This window comes from Pelmatolapia mariae, linkage group LG16_19, assembly GCF_036321145.2.
Source record: "Pelmatolapia mariae isolate MD_Pm_ZW linkage group LG16_19, Pm_UMD_F_2, whole genome shotgun sequence".
Lineage (NCBI taxonomy): Eukaryota > Metazoa > Chordata > Actinopteri > Cichliformes > Cichlidae > Pelmatolapia > Pelmatolapia mariae.
Window position 1 is genome coordinate 48,000,198 of NC_086241.1, and position 22,356 is coordinate 48,022,553.

A 22,356-nucleotide genomic window follows, 5' to 3' on the forward strand; every position below is an offset into this window, starting at 1 on the left:
CATGTTGGTAGCAAACACACATAATTGCAGCGAAACCTTCCACCTTAGCCTAGCAAAAAAGTGCTGACAGAGTCAGATGGTTGAAGGTGCTAACAATGCTAAACCTGTGTCCATTTCACTGTGTTAACTCATATGCAATAGACTCACCAGTGTCTAAACATGAATGCGAGTCCATGTTTGTGTGTGTGTTTTTGTTTTTTACAGAGGAGCTGAGGTGTGCTGGGGTGACGTGCCCCAAGCTGCAGGTGCCTTCCTGCCCCGAGGGTTCAGTCCTCACCAAGAGCCACAAGCCTCCTGCTGAATGCTGCCCCTCCATACCACCCCAGTGCACTTGCGACTTCAGTGCCTGTCACAAGCCCCAGTGCCCGAGCGGACAACACCCCGTTTCACTTGGTCAAGCCAGCGGTCAGCCAGGAGACTGCTGTGATGTCTACGAGTGTCAGAAAGGTAATTTCACTGATGAGCATGCTACACACTGCTCTTACTCCAACAATAGCAATTTCACAGTTGATGTGCAAATTATTTTGTTCAATATTTTGCTTGCTTTTTGTTTTTTTGTTGGGTTTTTTGTAGACGCAGTCATTTCCTCCTCCTCTGTGAGCTAATTTTTTAAGGGAAAATGAAAACTCTTAATTGGATAACTGCTGTCGGGCTGTTTATCAGGCTGGAGCAATGCTTCCAACTGGTTTTCCAAGACATTTTTAGGGGTGTACACACAAAAACGTTTAATTCCTAAAAGGTTATTAGATATAACGTCTTCTTCGTCCATTTCCTCACTTGGGTATTAAAAAGAGAGAGTGACGTGGAAGCAGGCGAGCAGATGCTGAATGCGCGTGAGAGTATAACACGTCTCTGTCGTGAGGCAGAGGCAGCCAGGAGCGTTAGGAAGGCAGGGAGGGGACCTGCGGTATTGGTCTGTTTACTCTGCACGCCCAACAAATATTCACTGTTTTACCAACAGAACAAATTCACATTCTGGCCCCTGCACATGTATAAATGAGTGCTGTGTCCCAGAATTAATGGTCTTAACAAGCCCGGTGACCAGAAAAGTGCTTAGGCTATGAATTTGCTCAACAGAAGTGCAGTGTCAAAGGGTTCCTGTCTGGTCACACGTCCAAAGGGAAAAGGTTCATAAGTTCATTGATGGGAATGCTTTTTATGTGCTCCAGTCTGCCAGTGGGGAGGGTAATCGAGTCCGGCAGGCCGGCGGGGGCTGAATGGCAGCCGTGGGGTCCATGGGATCAGTGTTTTGATAACAAGTGTCTGCTGTTCTTTGGGTCAGGGGCTTGATGCCTTTTGTGCTGCTCCTACTGTCCGTTAGGCTTGCATGACTGCATGCCGTGTCAGAAAGCTCCACAGGCAGGGACAAGGACACGCACCGGAGCCCTCGTCAGTTCCACAGTTCTGCATAGGCCTCCGTAGCACTCACTACAAATGCAGAATCTTAAAAAAAGTCTTAGGTAATGTCAAGTACAAAGCCTATCGTCTAATGGAACACATTTCAGCATGCCCTTGCAGTGTCTCTGTGTGAGGCTTGGACTGATTATCTTGTTTCCATTGCCCACTTGGCTGAGGACTGATGTTTAGTCAGGGTTAGTGTGTGCAGTGACAATAAGCTCCACCTGTGTGTTTTGGCCTCGTCAGCAACGGACTCTGCTTCTTCATTGGCTACAAAACAGTTGTATCTGTGTGGCAGAGCAAACCTGGCAGTAACATACTGACCTGATGTCATCTGGTATTATAGAGGACCCTGTTTGATCCTGTTTGGCTGTGGTCTGCTGTTTATCAACACTTTGCCTGGCACATATTTTGCATATGTCCCCAGCGGTGGATCCGGAGTAGGTTTAGTGCTGTTGAGATTTATGGAGATGTTAAGCAATAAGGCTGAGATCACCGCACTAATGGGTCTTTGGAAACTTAGCTTGACTTTGTTGTAAACACACAGCCAAAAGCATCCATGTCCTCACAGCTTGACAAGTGTTTGTGTTGGTGACATGAGATATACTCATATTTCTGCTTTGCAATTTGAGTTTTCAAAGCTGATGACTGTAAAGTTGATTTTAATAACTCCCATAATTGTTTGTTTCTTGGAAGTTGAGTTTTTGCCTTCATATGCCTGCAAACCACAAGAGAATGACAGTCCATTATGAATGATTTAGAAAGGCTTACTAGCCAATGGATTCATCTCTGCATCCAGTCCTCACCTCAATTTAGAAAAGACTGAACATCACCAAGCATGACTGGAATTTAGACTCTCTGTGCCCCAAGTTGTTTTAGGGATTACCATTAACAAACATTGCGGAAATCACATGTGAGCATCTCCTCATGTGACTTCCTATTGCTTCTGTGAGCGTTAAAAACTCGTTGCCTGCCTTTTGATTTTGGGCAGCTAAAAGTCCTTAGTGCATTTTCTTCACTTAGTTCTGCTGCACGCAAAGGAGGACAGCAGGAATACTGAGCGAGAGGGGAAGGGGGGCTGAAAAATGGCAAGGAAGAGAATAAAAGTTCACCAAATCCCTGCTCCACTTTCAACTCAGCTGGCACACCTGATTTGTATTAGAGTGCGGTGCTGGTTGTCGGGAGGCATGGGGTCATTGGCACAGACACTTTGAATCTGCACTCAAAGGTATGGTGTACAGATGCTGCCGTAACCTCTGCTCTCATTTATAGAAACCACTGCCCCCACATCTGCTTGCATCTGTCCAATACATTTATTCACATAACTAATCCACCTACTCCTCTATACAGACTTTCTTACATAACCACATTGTTTCACTTCCCTCATGTTGGATTGTGTTAGATGAAAAGCTTGCATGTGGCTAGATGAGATCTTTGAATGTTGAGTCACCCAAGCGACTGTGATACATATAAATGTGTAATATTACCATTGAGATGTCATACCTCAAAAATTTTTAAATTGAGTATTATTATCTATATTTGCTATTTCTTCAGAATTGTGGTTATTTTTCAGCATTTCTTGTTACATGTTATTTCATAGCAAAAGTTGCAGAGATTCCCAGCCACGTTCCGGGTGTACTTCCGCAGTAGCTCAGGTTTATGTCGAACTCTGTTTGGGTAGAAAAGTTAAAATTACTAAAATAATAGCTAAGCAGTTGGAAACACCCAAAAGTGATACAAAATTTAAAACAAAAATGGATAATTAATGGGGGAAATGTTTAAAAAAGTTAGCTAAACCTATGGTTAATAGCTAGCCACTAGCCAGGCTAGTGGCTAAACTTTAAGCTAATATATATATAATATTATGAGTCAAAATAGCTAGGTAAAATTATAAACAGCACAAATTCACCTTAACCTAAACATAACAGATAAGCAGTTAAACTGGTCAGTAAGGATCATGATATAATTAGCTGTTAAATACTAGAGTAGTAGGCTAAAAATATATGCTAAATAGCTGACATTTATGGGTCATTGATAATTGTGGGATGAAAGAAGTCTGGATTCAATTTAAAATTAGTTCAGTTCAACACATTTGAAGATCAGACATGTTGCTGATGAGAACTTTGCTCTTTCAGGGAAAAAAACATTGAAGACCACTGACCAGTTAGCATGTGAACAGTATTCAGAGCTAGTTGACTGTGCACAGGATCAGAGTGCAGTTTTCCAATGGTGCTGCAACTAAGCTAATTCTTTTCAAGGTTTGGCTAAATCCAGCCAACAGGGAGTCTAAATGCTTGGATGCTTTGTGGGAATGGCAGGCCAAATCATTGATTCACTCCACCTGCCACCAGCACGCTGCGCCCAGCTTCTGCCAAAACTTCAGACCCACCACTGCTTTCTTTTAGTCTGCATGGCAAGAGTCCAGAGCCATCTCAAGACTGGATAGGTCCCTGTGAAATTCCTCCTCCAGTTTCATTGTCTGATAAATACCATTTTTGCCCCATGGAGCTTACCTCACCCATCAGTCTACTGCAGCACCATTTGGTTCAGATAAATATTACTATCAGTAGTAGACAAAGAACAAATGTTTACGAATTTGTAATTAATTGTATAAAGTTGTGATAACCTCTCACTAATCAAGCTTGACGTGTCTATTTTTTTTAAAGGCATTGTTCTCTGGTGGGCCTGATGAAACTATTCTGGTGTTAATCTTAGCCAAATGTAGGACAGCTGACACAGCATAGTGCACTCGTTTATTAGAGTGTATTGTCTTACTCAGATGGAGTCCAGCTTAAGGTTGACAGCCTGTGTCTGATTTTTCTTTCCCTTAGTCACTCCCAAGTGTGTCCACAGTGGGAAAGAGTACTCTGAGGGAGAGGTGTACCGCATGGACCCCTGCTGGCTGTGTCAGTGCCGGGGAGGAATCTCCTTCTGCTCCAAGGCAGAGTGTGCTGAGCTGGACTGTGAAAACTTCTACATTCCTGAGGGAGAATGTTGCCCCGTCTGCATAGGTACACACATTTGCTTTATTATTTAGTTAAACTGTGTCACTTTTCGCTGATTATTACACTGTCAAAACTGGTAGCCGTAGACATGGTTCTGCCAGAGGTTTCTTCCTGTTAAAAGGGAGTTTTTCCTTCCCACTGACGCCAAAGTGCTTGCTCACAGGGGGTCATATGATTGTTGGGTTTTTCTCTGTATGTATTATTGTAGGGTCTACCTTACAATATAAAGCACCTTGAGGCAACTGTTGTTGTGATTTGGCATTGTATAAATAAAATTGAATTGAACTGAACTGAATGGTGCCATCGACTAAAATGCCTATATGGCCAAATGATGGGGGGAAAAGTTGATTCAGCAGCAGTGGAGGCGATATTAAGACCTACTTTAATGGCTTTCTCATATAACCAGCTTTCAGAGTCGTTAACATACCTGACGAAAAGCGGTGCAACAAAGAGTCATCCCCCAGTCCTTTCCGCTGGGGAGATTTAAAAGCATAAAAACCTTTTTTCACTGTGTGCTCCGCAGCTCTGTAAGATCTGGATCGCGGTTAATGTTTAAAAGAAAAATGGCCTCGTGGTGCATATGGCAACCACATTAGTCTGCCAGAAGCCTGTGGATGGAGACGGTAGCCTTTGGCCTCTGACTGCGTGGCTACAGTCGATCAGCTGCATAAAAGGAGGAGTGGGGGGGAAGACGAAGAGAACGAGTGCAGAGGAGAGATCATGTTAGGTCAGTGTTAGAGGTACAGCTGGAATGTGCAAGCATTTAGATGGCATAGAATGCTTTCATCTTTTGTTTATGGAAATCTGTACTTTCTTACTGCACTGGATGCAATACTTAATCTGGGTGAAAAGGTAAGATTTTCTGTGTGTGATGATTCTCAATCAATGTTTCTTTATAAACAAAGGATAAAATGACCCATTTGAAATGGAAAGGGGTTGTTTGTGGTAATAAACCAACAAGCTATGAATGCGGGTAAATTAAGAAGCAAGTTACCAAAAGAAACCTGGGAGCCATTGGTATTTTACCTCATCTTTCATACAAGACTGTTCGAAAATTTGCTTAGGCTTGGAGTCTGTTTAACAGAAGGAACGCTGGATTTTAGGGAGTGTAAGAGACGGGACTGTTGCAGTGTGGAGACAAACTGGATAGCTTGGGCTCTGCTGCATCGCTTAACTCTTTTTCTTTTTTTAATTCTCCAGTTTCATGCATCTGAAATGAAACAGACAGAAGGAATCTTTAAAAGTTGTAAAACAACGGCTGAAGGTGTGTGGTGTTACCTGCGTTACATTACCTGGTACAACAGAACAAATTTGCTGGTCCAAAATTTTGAATTGCTAAGGTCACAGGGTGCAAGAGGGGGAGCCAAAAAGTTTTGTCTGCCCCACAGAAGCGCCTCATGGAATTACCCCAGCTTCCACTCAGTAATGCTACATAATGTTTGGTTCTCAAATCTGTTGATATTTAAAGGGAACCGTGACAAAATTATCAAATTGGCTGTGGCGTGAGCACAGGGACTATGTCAGTGGAAAAGGAAAGAAAAAGTCCTGTTCAGGGTCATTACATCCGACCTCAAACACTCAAGCTCTCAAACTCAACTGGGACGACAACATTAACGTTTTCATACTCGTTTTAAGGCTAATGGGAATGGATCCCAAATTTCCAAAAGTGCTTTCTTTGCTTTGGAGTAAAATTTACATGATGAAATGATTTCTCAGCTATTGAATGAAGGAATGCTTTTACCCCATTATAATGCACAATGTGGACACTGAGGACTGTCTTTCTGATGTGAACCTAAATCCCTACACAACGCTTGTCACAACGCCAGGAGCCTTTTTCCATTTATAAATGTAAACGAGTCATTGACATTCATCAGTGTTTTCTTAATATCTCTTGTTTAACTCCTTCATTAAGTATCCCATTTACTACAGTTAGGCTCTCACTTGTTGTTAATACAAACCCAGTACAGGATCTAAGAACCTGAGCTAAAAATGATGTCAGCCTTTCTTTCCTTCGTACCTAAACCCACACTGTAAACATCTCTTTCTTTCCTCTCAGATGTGGAGCTACTGTCAATGGATAGCACCGAGGCCAGTTGCTGGGTGAATAATAAGCTGCGAGCCCACGAGGAGCAGTGGAAAGAGGACGACTGCACCTTCTGCCAGTGTGTGGATGGAGAGCCGCATTGCACGGCCATGGCCTGCAAACAGAGTTGCCACAACCCGGTGAAGATCCCCGGAGAGTGCTGTCCCTTCTGTGAAGGTACGGTATGCAGAGTTGTGTTGTCCTTCAAATGAGCTACGCATTAGCACACATACCAAATGCAGGGCAGTCCTGCGTCCCTGCAGCTTTTCTACAGAGCCCACTCAACATGGGCTCATTAAAGGGGGAGGTCACAGTTGTCCTGGTTCAATCTCTGTCTGCCTCTGGCTCCTGGGGGGCGTTATTGTGGCTTCCCACCCTCATTATCAAGAACATTTGTGACACACGCTCTCTCGCTCTCTCTCACACTCACACTACAAGAACATTTGTTGATTTATGTATCTGTGCATTGTCTAATTTATGTGTTCCAGGTGCTGTATGTTTGTTTTTTTCTTACAGGAGCAGCAGTTGGCGAGACAATGTGCATTTTTAATTTGTAGTCTATCCTTTTATTTTATTTCCCACCACCTCCTTGTCCTGCCTTTGACATCCTCATACTAAACCACATATAACATAATAACTGAAACAAACACAAATAGAACAAATTTTAATTGCAAAAGGTGCCAGACAGGGCAGGATTTTTTTTTAAAAAGGTTCAGCAGCACAGAGCATTTTTCAAGCCATGGGGTTCTTTGTGTTCTTTTTATTACCTTTGCCCACCAAAATGAGACCCACCTGTCTGCGGGTGTGTGTGTGTGTGTGTATGACGTTACAGCATCCTTTTAACACAGGAGGCTGTATAATTGAGGTAAAGCCTTTTTTTTTCTTTAAGCATAATTAGTTACAGCTCATTGGGTGCTGTTCCTCCCAACGAACGTGGCAAAAAGCGTGCAATGGGAACAGTGGTGTTACGGGTCTGTGCTCGTCTTGTTCCATCCTCATTTATTGTGGCACCACAATGGAGTTGGCTCAAAATCAAGGGGCAAAGGATGCTTTTTAGACCCATTCAGCTTATTAATAGGAGACAGTTCAGCACAATAAGACAGAGAGGTAAAATCCCCCTTAAGGTGCAACCCACCCCGGTGTAATTGCTCTGCATTTATCCGTAATTACTGTTTATAAGTAGGGCAGCGTAAATAGGTAGCTATTAGACTTGGCACAAAAAGCTCACATGGAGTATAACAACTAAAGGGATTCAAGCACACAAACATAAAAAACAGAAATACATTCATAACAGTACCTTAAAAGTTCTTACTCTCTATTATCTCTCTTTTTTTTTAACAGAGCCTTCTTATGAAACTGTAAGCCCTTTGCTATGTCCTCCCCTGGACAACTGCTCCCTGTCAGTGAATGACTGCCCCTATGGTTTCCAACAAGACAAAAACGGATGTCTTCTTTGCCAATGTCTCAACAGTAAGTCTTGATTTTTTTTAGCTCACCATAGAGGGTTAAAGTTACTGGGAATGACTTTCAAACGCGTGACGAGATGATACATTTCTCCTGACGTGCCGCGTCTTGCAGTCCCGCATTAAAGTGGTGGACAGTGCTGTGTTTACCCGTTGCAGCCGCTTGGTTTTGACAGCAGCGTAGACATGTTGATATTCATCACAGCTTATTGGTGTTTTACAAGGTTCTTTGTGAGCAGGAATGTTGCTGCGAGCGGCTCCATGGCAACTCGTGCCTTTTGCCTTTAATGGATTGCTGTGGTCGTGATCAGATGACCTCCTTCTCAACTCTTTCAGATGACTCCTGCCCTGACCTGGGAACGTACTGTTCCCTGCAATGCCCAATGGGATACGAGAGGGACGATTTTGGATGCGAGGTGTGCGAGTGCAGCGTGCCCGTGCCAAATTGCCGACCTTTGAGCTGCACTAAGACCTGCCCCTACGGATATGTGTGAGTACAGCCACTGATCCGCTGAGTCCAGCTGTACGTTCATTTTTCATTCGTGTTTTTGAGTCTGATATAAACACACGTGTCTGTCAGTGCTGCGCTTACAGACTCATGTGGCAAAAAAGTTTCAGTGGCTTTGAATCTTTCAAATATTTTGAAATTACATCATCGTCTTAATGATCACTTCACAGTCTGCTTTTACTCCAGGAAAAATGGCTGTTAAAGAGTTTTAGTTTTCATAAAAACTACAAATCATTTTCTCCCAGCCATCCCTCCTCTGCATATTTGTATGGTTAAATAAGATTTTCAGTACTTAATATTATTAAGTGATGCCCTTCCAAAGAAAGTATACCAGGCAATTGCAACAGTAGTCATCAAAGTGCCTACTTTGGTGGCCAATCCCGGGTCTCTGTGTTAGCTTGTGTGTATATTTGTGTGTGAGTCATTTGCTGTGGGGTCCGCACTAGCCGCTCGGCCCCCTACAACTCCTCTCCTCCTAATCCCATTTAACCCAATCAAACATCTGGAAGTGCTCTGTACTGGGACGCTTGGTCCCCAGGCACCATTCTCATTTCATTAATCATCATCCTGTCTCAAAACAACGATCAAAAACACATCAGGACAAAAGCAGACTTTATGAAATATATACAGTTGGGATCCTTCTGATATCTCCACCGTTCTTTCGGGAGCTGCAGCTCAAGAGGGGCACAAGAAGAGAGGAGGATGAGTTGGATCCTGCAGGGAAGAGAGGAGCAGGAAGTCCTGGCTTTATCCTTCATAAGCAGCTGTTTTGGTCTAGCCTTAGAAGTCTGAAATCCTCTGAGAGCTTGCCAGCCTTACAATGCAAATCTTTCTTCTCACACAGAACCCTGAATGCAGCCACCGCAGAGAGACGAAAAAGCACAAAGGATCTCTGTGTTTATACTGGGTGTATTGATGACATCCTGTGAGCATTGTAATGTACAGTGCATGTCCAAAAACAAATGGCGCTGGCCTGTGAAGCGAGATGAATGTAAACAATGTAAAAATCCTAAACCGTGTGTTAAACATTCCTAAATTAAGGACTCTGCGGATACTTCTCATATCTGAAGTTTTTGTTTGTGCCGTCGGGATTGTTTTTTTTCCATCTCTTGTACCTCAAACTCACAACTGGGACCACACAGGTTATGAATGGCATTCTTCTGGCCATTAAGGTTGCGGCCTGCTGGAAATTGTGCAGAGCCAGCGCTCCCAGGCCGGGGGGCCCTAGTGTCTCCCCAAACCCCTCTATCCCCCCTGGAGCCCAAAGTGCTGCTTGGCATTCAGCACACTATCTTTAAACAAAGCCTTACTCTAAGAGTGCAGCGCTCTCTGTCTCTGTATTTGTACAGTGAGGCTGTAGCCAACCCTTCACAGTGTTGTTTCAATAGCTGTTATTGCTGTTTCAGCATAGATGGGGTCCCCTGTTTGCTGAGCCTGAAATCCTGTGTCCTCTTTATGGGACACGGCTCTGCATCACAGGGTCGAAGGCTTCTTTAATTTTTCACCCTGGCAGATGAAGATTAATAGAGTAATTATCCGGGTATAATGAGGCCACCGCGTGAGGTAGGAATCATCACGTACCTGGAGGGTAAGACAGAGAGGAAGTGGCTGGGTGAAGATGGATGAGACAAGGTTAAACAGGACTAGTGTCTAGAAGGAGACAAGTGCAGACACACAGGTTATACTTTCACTTGGGTTTTTGCCAATTTTTCAGCGTGCAGCTCATTCATGTTTTATTAGGTGGAATAATTGGATCCAAGTGGTCTATTTCCAGACACTGGAAGCAGATCAGATCACCAAAATTTATATGTTTGTGAAGAAGTCCCTGTCCCTTCCTCTAATTATTGGACCATAATTTCCTGGTGGGTGCAGTAATTTGTAAGTCAACCAAATGTTTACAGTGACAAGGACCCATTTCTTATTTTCTTCCATCTTTTTCTATGAGATCGATAAGATTTTATTATTCACAGTAATGCTAATCTAGCCACTCTTCTTATATGTCTTATACGAGGCTTTCGGAGCAATAAGAAAGGCAGGAAAGTGAATTGCGAGCATCTGAATTGGTAACGGAGCCCTTTTTTTTTTTCCAGAGGCTTCAGGCTGGTATGATGTGCAAACCACAGGGATCTCACATGTTGGCCCTTTATTTGCTCTTCTTCAAAGCCAGCTAATATAGAGAGGGGAAAAGCAAGTCCAGATGTTGATTATTCATGACTGAAACATCTGCGTTTCGCTCTATCACAACACCATGTTTTCCTCTATGTGAAGCAATTTGAAACCATGTTTGAGCTACACAGGAGTGGCATTGTTTAGTCCTGACACTTTGTTTACTTCCTCACACACTCTTGCAGTAATTAAGGCTTTTTCGTGTACACTTCATCACGCGTATGTTTGTTCCCCTGCAGCAGGAACAAGCATGGCTGCGAGATGTGTCGCTGCGTCAAGTGTCCTCCCTTCACCTGTGACAAGCACTGCGTCAATGGCTACCGACAGAACAGGAAGGGCTGCTCCATCTGCATGTGTAAAGGTAACCGAGCTCTGTTATTAATCAGGTGCGAGTCGTGATTAAAGGGATGCTTCGCTGGCTGTGTTACTTAAGCAAAAGACACAAAAAGTCTGTTTTTTCATGCAGAAGTTTGTAACTTTTTTTGTCTAAACATTTAGCGAGAAATGAGATGAGACACTAAAAAGCACTAACTGGAAATTCATGTAAAAAATTTTTGAAATGACCTGATGAAGCTTAATCATCCAGGTAAGGTAAGCAAACGTCCAGGTGAACAGGATCAACTGTCTGTGATTTTGTAATGACCTTTAAACAATCGAAGAGCTTTATGAGCCAATATTTATTACTGTATAAACATTTGAAATTAATGATATGATAATAGATTCAAGATGGATACAAGTGGTGACACAAAACTGTGAGATATTACTGATAATTGTACTGTGAAAAAGTCTTGAACCACTCTTTATTTCTTTATATTTTGCTTCTAAGGAGCAAGCCTTCATTGTAATTAAAGTGGTCTTTGGTCAGAGTTTTTCTTTTGGTACTTTCTTCTTTTTCAAACTGGAAGAATTAAGCTAGAGATGCTAGAAGACACAGAGGGAAGATGACTTGATGATCTGACAAGAGAGAGGGGAAGACCAAGACAGTATATACACATGAGGGTGATTAGGAGAAGTGGAGATACTTGGGAACACAGTTGGAGCAAACTAGACATAACGAGAGAGGGGAAGGAAAACTAAACGTAACACGCATGGGACAAGAGACTATCACAATAAGACAGGAAACACAGACACCAGCCACAGGAAAACATGGGAAACACAATGAGACTCAGACTGACTAAATACAGAAATGGAGGGAGGAGACAGAGGCAACAGTAGGAGAACACAGAACAAGAGAGTGAGAGCGGGGAACAGAGAGGGAGACGGGCAGAGAGAGATAGAGAGAGGGTGAGAGACAAAGAGTTACATCGGATTTGACATTCATAAGCAGACATGGTAGACTAGCGGTCCCCAATCCCTGGGCCTACCGGTCCGTGAGTCATTTGGTACCGGGCCGCGAGAGCTGACGCTCGGGTGTGAAATTTATGGTTTTCGGGGGTTTTATCGTTAACTCGGTTTCCCTGGGTCGTTTCCCGTGTTGTAGTTGTGTGTCTTATTTTGAAAGAAATATTTACGCGTTACCATAGCGACCGGAGAGCATTAAGGGGCAGAGAGGAGGATGTTAGTCTCAATGTTGTTGGCGCATTTCAGGAGGACGCTGCTAATAAAGTTACACAATGACACAGTGAATTCGCTTTTATTATTATATTTACAAAATACCAGCTTTTGTCTTGGTCGTATCATTTTATTTTGTTGTATTTATCCGTGACACCTTAAAGGCCGGTCCATGAAAATATTGTTTAACATTAAACCTGTCCGTGGTGCAATGAAGGTTGGGGACTGCTGTGGTAGACTAGACACAGGGGACGCAGGGGAAGACACAGCAAGGAGACAAGACAGAGAAGACAGACTGGACACGAAAGAGCACAAAACAAACAATAACAAAGAACTAGAAACATAGCAAACGGTTCTCCAAACTGAACGTTAACATTTCATTAACCTGCAAGAAATGAACAAAAGACTAAGCAAACTCAAAAGCCTGGCTCAAAGACAGAGGACTATGACCTATTGATCTACAGCTCTCTAAAGCCTCAGAAAGGGTCTCAGTGGAAGGGCGTCTGCCAAGAAGCCATTATTGAGGAAGGGAAATAGAGAGAAAAGGCTGAGGTGTGCCAAATTACACAAGAACTGGACTGAAAATCTGTGGCAGCAGGTTGTATAGAGTGATAAATCAAAAATGTACAATTTTTTGTTTAAATCATCGTCAGGAGATAGGAGGAGATCAGGATAGAGGTAGGAACAGCGAGTGTCTACAGCATCTGTGAAACACGGTGGAGGCTTTGCATTTCAGCCAGTGGACCTCGACATTAATGAAGCTCTGGGATCCTCACAACAAAGAAAAAGACAAAAGACATCAAAAGAATAGCTATGAATGTCCTTCAAAAAGCCCGGAGAACTATTCATGATAGCTACTTAAAGATATGACCTAAAAGCTGGACTACGAGAGTTTAGTGGTTAGTAAAAACATTGACTTTCCATCTCATTAGAATTGCACAAACTCAGTTTTTGCTTCATATCCTGTATTTCTATCTATGTTTGCACGTTTCAATCAATGGCTGGACCTATTTAGCATTTCCCTAGCAAAATATAAAGAAGTATAGAGAAAGAAGAAGGGGGAGTCAAGTAGTACAAGATGAATAAAACAGTTGAGGGTTGAAGCCTTTTTTTAACTCCACATAGTTTCTAATTTTAATACAACAGGCCACTGTAATATTGCAGTAGTTAAAAACAAGTTGTAGAAATGACATTCAGGGTACTCTCAACAGCCAGTCGATGTAAAAAACGGTATTGTACATTTTATTAATCTCTAAATTCACTGCTCATCATCACCTTCTTCTTTTTTATGAATCAGAGGATAAGCCCTGCCTATTTTATGGAACCTCTTGACGTTTAATGTTCAACCTGATCAACCTTTTCATATCATATGTTCAAAGATTATTGAGACTTTTGCCAAACTTGTTTGCATGCTTGTATATATTTTACCCATCTCTAAATTGTTACATAGAGCTACATCCTCACGTTTAACTGTAGTTTCCCCACATGGCCTGAAGTGTACATAGGAGAACATAGGAGAGCTTAGTTTCTGATTTTAACCTGAGCTTTGATTTCCTGTGACCTTTTGCTTTACTGCTGTGAGACTGACACTTTTATGCGTACTTCTTGTTGATGTTAGCTTTATCCTGGGGATGTGTGTGCAACTCTAATTAGATTCCCTCAAATTCCTGCTTTAAAAGTTAGTATGCAGAAGCCACTTTTATGCCTGCGGCTGTGTTTACTTTGCCATTTTAGCACTAGTATAAATATCTCATCCTCAAATATACCTTTTCTTTGGTTTACGAGGTAATCTGCGCACCTACTGCACAAACACAGTAACACACACACACACACACAGATGTTCCTACTGCAAATAATCCACTGTTTACCTGATTTGAAAGTCCTGAAAGACTCTCTTTGTAGACTAATTGTTAGACTAATAAAATATTTAGTGGTAAAAAACACTTTTTTGGGAAGTATGTGTGCGTATATTTTTAAGATTAAAAAAGAAAAGAGATTTGGAAATTTCCTATAGCTCTTAGGCATCCCAGTAATGCCTGCACCTTGTGTCTCCAGAAAGTGGTCACGTCCCGAGCACCACTGCCCCGGCCCCAGTGCCCAGCTATTGCCTCACATCCAATGGACAGAAATATGAGGAAGGTGAGGGCTGGCATGATGGCTGTCGCGACTGCTACTGCCATTCCGGACGGGAGATGTGCGTGCTCATATCCTGCCCAGTGCCCAGCTGTCTTCATCCTGTTGTCAAGCCTGACCAGTGTTGCCCTACCTGTGAGGGTATGTTTCTGCAATGCATGTGCTGTTTATAGCAAGTTTTTTCTTATTTTCATAGTTTTGGCTCATCAGTAATAATCTATGACATCAGTGACATTGCTCAGAGGAAGTCTGATGAGTCAAGAAAAGACAAGCAGACAGATTTAAAACATCCCTTCCACCCGCCCTCCTTATTAGTCACACATATTTGCAAAGCCAAACGAGGGAGAATAGTGCAGTTATTCCCAAAGCTATTCATATAAAACAATTTACACAAAGACTTTCAAGTCTCTCAGTCATGCTGTAGTTGCCCGCATCTAGTTTTCCAGTCCAATAAGAGTTTATTACCATCATTATGGGTGCAGCCACGTTCAAGTCTTCATTGCAGAAATTTTGCTGTGTTGCTAGATCTCAGCATTTACTCCTGGTGTTGTTGTGATCACTAAAATTAATGTACAAAACTAAGAAAATAAGACTAAAGATTGGTTTAAATGAAACACTTTAGAGATCAGAAATAGTTCCAGTGACGTTATATAGTCACACACAGCAAGCAGAGAGCTTTGACTCACAATCTAGCTCTTAAATCTTGCACTTGCTGGCCCCTTAAACATGCAAACACCGTCTCTATCTGTTTCTCTAAAAATGGAAAGGATGCGTTTTTTTCTTTTTTTGGCCTCGAATCTCCAAGTGTAGGGATATTTATGGAGGAGTGATTCAGTTTGCTCTTCAAATATTTAAAGGGGAATGTCTACAACTTTCAGAAGCTATGCACACTTTACAGTCAGGGGGACAAAAAGTCTAATACTCTGCAGATGTCTGCTGCTCTGTAGGACAGGAAGATGTTTTCATTAGATTAGTTAGTTGACAGTGGTTAATAGACAGCGGTCTCCATAGCATCTTTGTTTTTGCAACTTCTGTTTATTCTTTTAAGACGATTGTTTCACTGTGTCATGTAGCAGCTGTTGTTAAGGGCCGAATGAATGAATTTTTCATCTTCTCCTGCTGTAGACGACTCTGGCAGCGGTCAGCCAGAGGGGATGGACATGGTGGTGTGCAGAGCACCTGGGGGAGAGTTTTATGTGGAGGGGGAGACCTGGAACCTGGACGAATGCACGCGCTGCACCTGCAGGAAGGGACGTGTCCTGTGTGACACGGAAGTGTGTCCCCCAGCTCTTTGCCAAGCACCGATCAGGAACAAGGACACCTGCTGCCATGTATGCCCAGGTAAATTCAAATTAAAAACAGTTCTATATAATTAAAATATTTTAGAATATTTTCAAAAGTGTCATCACAAGTTTGGATGGTAGGCAGGGAGCTGTAAAGCTGTTTTCAGTGTTCTACCAGCATGTGGTTTTGGAAGGTCTTGCACGTTGAACTCTGTTGGGCAGTTTTATGTCAGGCACACAGGCTCATAAAGAAACCAGCCAAGACCGGTAGGGTTTACACAGAGATCCTCGAGGCCAGCGGCAGCACATGTGGACTGCTTCTTACCCTTCGGCCCACACTGGAGGCGCTTCTAACTCTCCTATTATTGGACGGGCAAGAATGCAACTGATCTCGCCAAATCTATGCTAGCTCTCCGGTCACGGGAACTTCTAGAAAATGCATAACCGCACGCATATTTTATTTACAAGTGCACCCAAACAATTCACTCTAGCTTATACACTCACAAACTCATAAACAATGTGTCCCGAGCACTCCCCAGCATGAGGCTCACAAATCAGCAATGCATGACTGCAGCCTGAGAGCTGCTCCTTGAGAATGCCGGCCTGCCTTATCACTGCATCTGCCTGCAACAAAAGCAGATTGTCAAGGCCAGGCTTTGATATCTGTATGGGTCTGGTCACCAGGAATGTAGGAATAATACAAATCTCACCAACAAGCCCTGTGATGTATGTGTGCATTAGAGTAGCACTGTGTGGACAAGCTAACTCAGGATCTGGTCATGAAAAAGCCATAGATCTCCTTTTCAGCAGGGTTCAGGCTGAACATCTGTTATAGACATTCATATGCACACGTTCTACATCTGAACACAACTCTGAAGACCTAATAACTTGTTGACTGATCTGTTCAATAGCAGGGTTAAATACAGTCGTCATTTAGGAGCAGAGCATATTAGAAACGTGTAGAAGCACGCTGTAACCCAGCATTACCAAGTCCAGTTAAGAGAGGAAAGAGCTGTAATGCAGTGTAACTTTCTGCTTTTTCATTAACTTATTCCCCTGTGTGCAGAAGAGACGCCCCTCCTGCCAGTGAACAACAGCCAGCAGGAGTACTGCATAACCAGCGATGGAGACGTGCTGCTAGCTGGAGACTCCTGGAAGGCCAACGTCTGCACCAGCTGCACCTGCAACAACGGCACTATTCAGTGTTTCTCTCAGCACTGTCCAGCTGCCAAATGCAGGGTGCCTGTTTTACGCAAGGGCCAGTGCTGCCCACACTGTCTCGGTGAGCGGTTAGAGCGGTTAGAGTTTTAAAACGTTGGTGCCAAATTTGTCTTTAGACTCAGCTTTGATTGTTTTTTATTACACTACCTAAAACATGAGCTTATATTCTATTCTAAAATTAAAGTTTACATAACACTTCTAGTCAAAGTGAAAAGCTTGTTGATGGGGGAAAATTGTAATTCATAGCCCTGCACGTCAAAAAGGAGGGAGGAACTGAGGGAATGCCAGCGTCGGGACCGTTTGTGTGTTTGTTCATTAGTCGTAGCCACTCTGGCGCTACATAGGCAAACACCGTCACTCGCAAAATATTCCATGTGACAGACGCGCACACACACATACTCGGCCCGCTCCGAGCATAAACATTCCTCGAGCATCTGCACATTCACACGTGTTTCCTCTGCAGTGGCACAGGAAGGCAAAGTTCCATGTCAGCTTTTCCTATAGAGGAAACCCTCAGCATAGGCTTCCATTGTTCACCTCCATATTTTACCAGGGCTTTTGTTTTTGTGATATGCCCAGAGGAAAAACGCTCTATGCCTTTTTTTTTTTTTTTAAAGCAGACACAGCGTATAAACACAGCTGAAACACAAGGGAGTCTATACACTTACTCATGGTTAGACATATTTATGCCTTTTTTATTGCATTACACCATTCACATTTGTAATGGATCTTATTTCTTATTCCTGTCTGAAAAGAAATGACGACATCAGTGCCGGTGATAGTGTCGACAAGCAGCCCCAAGCCGAGAGTTACCACGACAGCGGAGAGTGCGGTGTGGCTCACCACTGTCACTGTGCCGCCCATCATTGCTGTTACAGGTACCTGCTTTTACAGACTTCTCCCCCCCACAGTTGTCTCCACTGACGTCCACTCCCCAGTTCCTTTAGTGCACTACAGTAGTAACCATACATGAGTAATTTGGCATATTTGCTATACTCTGCTGCCAATCCCAGTGAGTGTTTATACTAATAGAGTGCGTTAGGAACGACTTGATAAATGAATGAAATATATACTAACTCATGTTGAAGTAAACAGTAATGATGAATGGGCATAAGCAAAACATGATCTCCATGGAACAGGAGTGTTAATTCTTCAGCGTTAGCGATTGAGGGGCGATACAATGAAGCCAACAACAACAGAAAAAAAGACCTGTTTTCAATTTAGAGTTGGTACATAGTGTTGGCTCCATAACGAGCACGCTGTCATTGGGATGAATATTCAAAATAAATGTTGTCTTTGTTCCACAGATGAGCCACGTTCGGGTGAGAATTACCCCAGCCAAACAGAGATGGCTCTCATCTACCAATCGGCCGCCTGGATCCTGGCAGGTCTCCTCTTAGCCATCGTAATCTTTCTCATCGTGGCGCTACTCATCAATAAGAAGAAGAAGTGGGTGCAGATGTCTTGTTACAGTGCGCCAAAGAAGGTGAGAAGTCTCTTGCTGAGGTCGCCACGACTTTAGGATTCTTTCAAATGAAACACGATCAGGTCGTTCATAAAATCTCTACTATGAAATGTGACTGTAGTATCTGATTCTACACTGCAAAAAATGAAAAGGACACTTTGAAAACACATCAGAACTCAATGGTAAAAAATCATGTTGATATCTGCACTAATATGGACTGGGTAACGTGTTGGGAACAAAAGGATGCCACATTGTTTGATGGAAATGAAAATTAACAATCTACAGTGGGCTGAATTCAAAGACACCCAGAAGAAATGATACACCAGGCTAGTCCACTTTGATGAAATCTCACTGCAGCAACTCCACCAGTGGTGGACTTGTCAATTCTGGTATTCTATGGCAAGTGGCAGTCAGGGTCGACGCTGTTGGGCAGTGATCCTACTAGAGGATGTCAGACCTGCAGGCCACTCTCATGAAGTCTGTTTCTGATTGTTTAGCCAGAGACCTTCACACCAGTGGCCTGCTGGAGGTCATTTTGTAGCTCTGGCAGTGCTCATCCCGTTCCTCCTTGCACAAAGGAGCAGGTACCGGTCGTGCTAGTGGGTTGAAAGCCTTCTACGGTCTTATCCAGCTCTCCTAGAGTAACTGTCTGTCTCTGAAGCTCTTCCATGTTCTTGAGACTGTGCTGGGAGACACAGCAAACCTTCTGGCAATGGCAAGTACTGATGTGCCATCCTGGAGGAGTTGGAGTACCTGTGCAACCTCTGTAGGGTTCAGGTATCTCCTACCAGTAGAGACACTGACCCAGTCAAAGTGCAAAACAGGTAAAAAAAAAAAGAAAACTGTAGGAAAAGATGAGGAGGGAAAATGTCAGTGGCATCCAACCTGTTTGGGGACACTACAGTGCACCTGTTGTGAATTTCATTAACACCAAAGCAGCTGAAAGTAATTAACAACCCCCTCTGCTACATAACTGACCAGATCAATGTCACAGAAGTTGAACTGAGTGTTCCTTTCATTTATTTTTTTTTTAGCAGTGTATTATTTTTAGTACAAACAGGTGCAACATGGCAACCTGTCACTGCTTATTAGCTATGATCTGAACTACAGCAATAATCTACCAACTAATGATTTTGGTCCTTTTGCACCACAGACAGTGATCCTGAAGAAGCACGTCAACAAGAATTCAGTGGTCTACATGGAGCCTTCGAAAGACAACAAATTTCACAACGTGAAGAACGACTGCGGCATCATTCACTTCTCTCCAGAAATGAGCTCCCCCTGTACGGAAAAGTTGACCATCCCCAGGGCCAAACTGAGCATGGGCAATGACTGGACGCCATGCTAAAAAACAAACAAACAAAACATCACCCCTCAAACTCTGCAGATCAGAGCTGTCTGGCACATCCCTCTCGTTTCTGTTGCATCCAAGGTGGTTAATGTAACAGCACACACACCTTGGGCGCTGCCTTCTTCCCACCATTCTCTGTGTGACAGTAAAAACAAGGATGCTCTTCAAGACAAAGCAAGTTACCACTGACTCTTACATTTTATGTCCTCATTCTTCTGTATTTGAACGCTCGGGCGAAGGGACTTTCTGTGAGGTAGATGGACGGGTGGACATATAAAAGCACGGAAGAATGAGGCAACCAGAGAGATTTCTCTGTGAAAATCAGACTTTGAACTGTGAACACTGTAATATACCTGCTTATTATTGCCTCCTTTGGAACTGGAACTTTGGGGCAATAAAAGGAGCATAAAAAGCTTTAGGACAGGGGTTTGGGCAGTAGTTTAAAGGGAGCATAGGTGCTGCCTTCTTAAGCAGTGCTTCATTGTGGTTGTAATCATTTTCATTAGCAGGGAGGCCAAAGGAACTTTTAATCCAGCTGGATCGAAATTGGGTTCTGCATCCAAATCAAAACAAGTCCGCAGGCTTCATATTGACCTCCACATCCAAACTCCTGCTTTTCAATGTCTCATTTCCATGTTTTTTTTTAATACTTCTAAAGTCTTTGTACTATATATTGTGTTTTCCTTGCCCACTCTTTGCTTTTAGAGTGGGTGTCTATGTGGGGCCAGATTGGAACATTTTAAAAATAGTAGTCTAAACACCCACCCGCCAAAATCCAGTACAGGAAGGACACATATCCCAGCATTATTTCTTTCATTCCAGTCAAGTCTAATAACAAACTGCTTTTATGCAAAAATGTAAACACCCAGTTTGGGAATTGTGTGAAATGTGTCTAGACTTGTCTTCGTTATATTAGCCAAGAGTCATAATCTTCGGACCCAGCCTCATCTGATTTTGGCTCTTTCCACGGGAATCTGCCACTCCAACTCCAAAATCTCAGAGTGATCTTCATCCAGCTAGAATGTTATTTTATTGATAGCAGGTGAGACAAAAGGGTGCCAGACACTTCATCTGGGCCTATAAGGAATGTCTTTGATACCATGCCTCACTTCACATCTTCATTCACAGCTGTGTGTGTTTGTGTGTGTGTGTAGGGAGCTACTGTTCTTACTTCCAAGTGATTGTTAGTAGTAATTCTTTTAAAAGCCTTAATTTTATAGCCTTAACTAATTTCTCTGTTGATGTCTTGCAGTTGGTTAACAACCATAAGCCCGTATCAGGAAAAAAAGAAAAATCCCTCATTATTACTGAGGTCGAGATCGTGTTGTGCCGTTCTCATTAGCTCTTCAAATAAAAGAAAATTACGTGATTTGTAAGAGTGTAAGAGTAGCTTGCTAGCATCTGTACACACTGGTACATGTTACAACATCAGAGCATATTAGAAACGTAGCACTTTTCTTTAGAGCCAGTGTTTTAGAAAGCCCACTGCGGGATTCTTGGTGGGATAAAGGCCCTAATCAGGGATTTGATAGACGTATTAAGCACACAGAGATGTTAAACCACTCAAGCGAACATGCTGTTGCAGCTAGATTCTCCATATCAGTCTGATCGGTATGTGGTCGGACAGAATCTGAGAAGCGTTATGAAATATGTTGGGGTTTCAAAGCAACGTGTTTCGGATCAGAGTCCATTGCCAATATCTCGATACAAAGATATCTTTGATGCCAAAATTGGTCGGAGACCAATTCATAATGTGTTTTAGCAACTGAGTAGATCTGTGTATCTGTTTTAATCAAGAATATGTGCTTTAAAATGAAGCGGTGACTGTAAAAGCTTACGCAATTCTTTGTTCTTCTACGTGTAAAAAAACAAAGTAGTTAAAAAAAAAGTAGAGAAGAGTACCTTATTTATTTTTTCACATAGCTTTATTTATTAATACTTAACTCTAGTTTGAGATTTTTTTTTGGAAAATGAATTTTTAGTAGCCAAAGCTGCTGTACATTGTAGACCATTTACCGTTTCTTTCTACTATATTCTGTACAAGCTTATTTATTTCTGTGTTTAAAATCCTGTAAATATGTTTCTTAGGTGATGAACTGTAACATTTACACTTATTTTGAAAAATAAATGTGTGAACCAAAGTGGCCCGCACTGAGGACAATTAAACCGCGCTGGAGGAACAATTCTCCAAGGTGCAGTGATGTCATCCGAGATGATATCCGTTAAGTGGTTTCTGCTTCTCTTGCATATACATCCGCTCCTGGACTTTGGCTTTAAATTGAGTCTTTGGTACGGGTGGATCACAAGCACAAAGCAAAAAGACACCAGAAAACACAAAGACATGCAGGCCAGACCAGAAACTCTGGGACTGTGCTGTTGTTTTGACTTGTCTGATAGAGCTTGCTGATAAACTGCAAGGTGCTGAAGCTTCTCCAGAAAGATTACTTAAAGGGAAAATCAGAGTCCCATGCCTAAAATATGTCAAACAATGCAACTAACAAGTTGTGTTACATCACTTAATGTTTTGAGCATTACAAAAATATCTTACCTAATCTCTTAGGCATTTCAGTGAGGGTTAGAAATGCAGTCCTGTGCAAAAGCCTTGTGCTATGTGGAAAGTGTTTGATTGGCAATGTCTTCTTTTGGCAAAAAAAAATAAAATCCTAAGTAGTTCCAGTGCAGTAAAACCATACCTGGGTAGAAAAAATACACAATGGAGCAACATGAAT

The 22,356-nt window shown here is 42.6% G+C and overlaps 1 protein-coding gene across 1 annotated transcript in view; it reads left to right on the plus strand.

Annotated features, from left to right (window-relative positions):
- Positions 1-21,715, plus strand: part of crim1 (cysteine rich transmembrane BMP regulator 1 (chordin-like)) — a 36,086-nt gene extending 14,371 nt beyond the window's left edge. The window contains exons 4-15 of the mRNA XM_063498084.1: positions 205-447; positions 4,230-4,409; positions 6,460-6,663; positions 7,828-7,956; positions 8,286-8,439; positions 10,863-10,984; positions 14,230-14,448; positions 15,433-15,648; positions 16,657-16,872; positions 17,567-17,689; positions 18,119-18,297; positions 19,430-21,715. Coding sequence (XP_063354154.1) covers positions 205-447; positions 4,230-4,409; positions 6,460-6,663; positions 7,828-7,956; positions 8,286-8,439; positions 10,863-10,984; positions 14,230-14,448; positions 15,433-15,648; positions 16,657-16,872; positions 17,567-17,689; positions 18,119-18,297; positions 19,430-19,624 — 2,180 coding nt within the window. The 3' untranslated portion in view covers positions 19,625-21,715. The remainder of the gene's footprint in view (positions 1-204; positions 448-4,229; positions 4,410-6,459; positions 6,664-7,827; positions 7,957-8,285; positions 8,440-10,862; positions 10,985-14,229; positions 14,449-15,432; positions 15,649-16,656; positions 16,873-17,566; positions 17,690-18,118; positions 18,298-19,429) is intronic.
- The last annotated feature ends 641 nt before the right edge of the window (positions 21,716-22,356 follow it).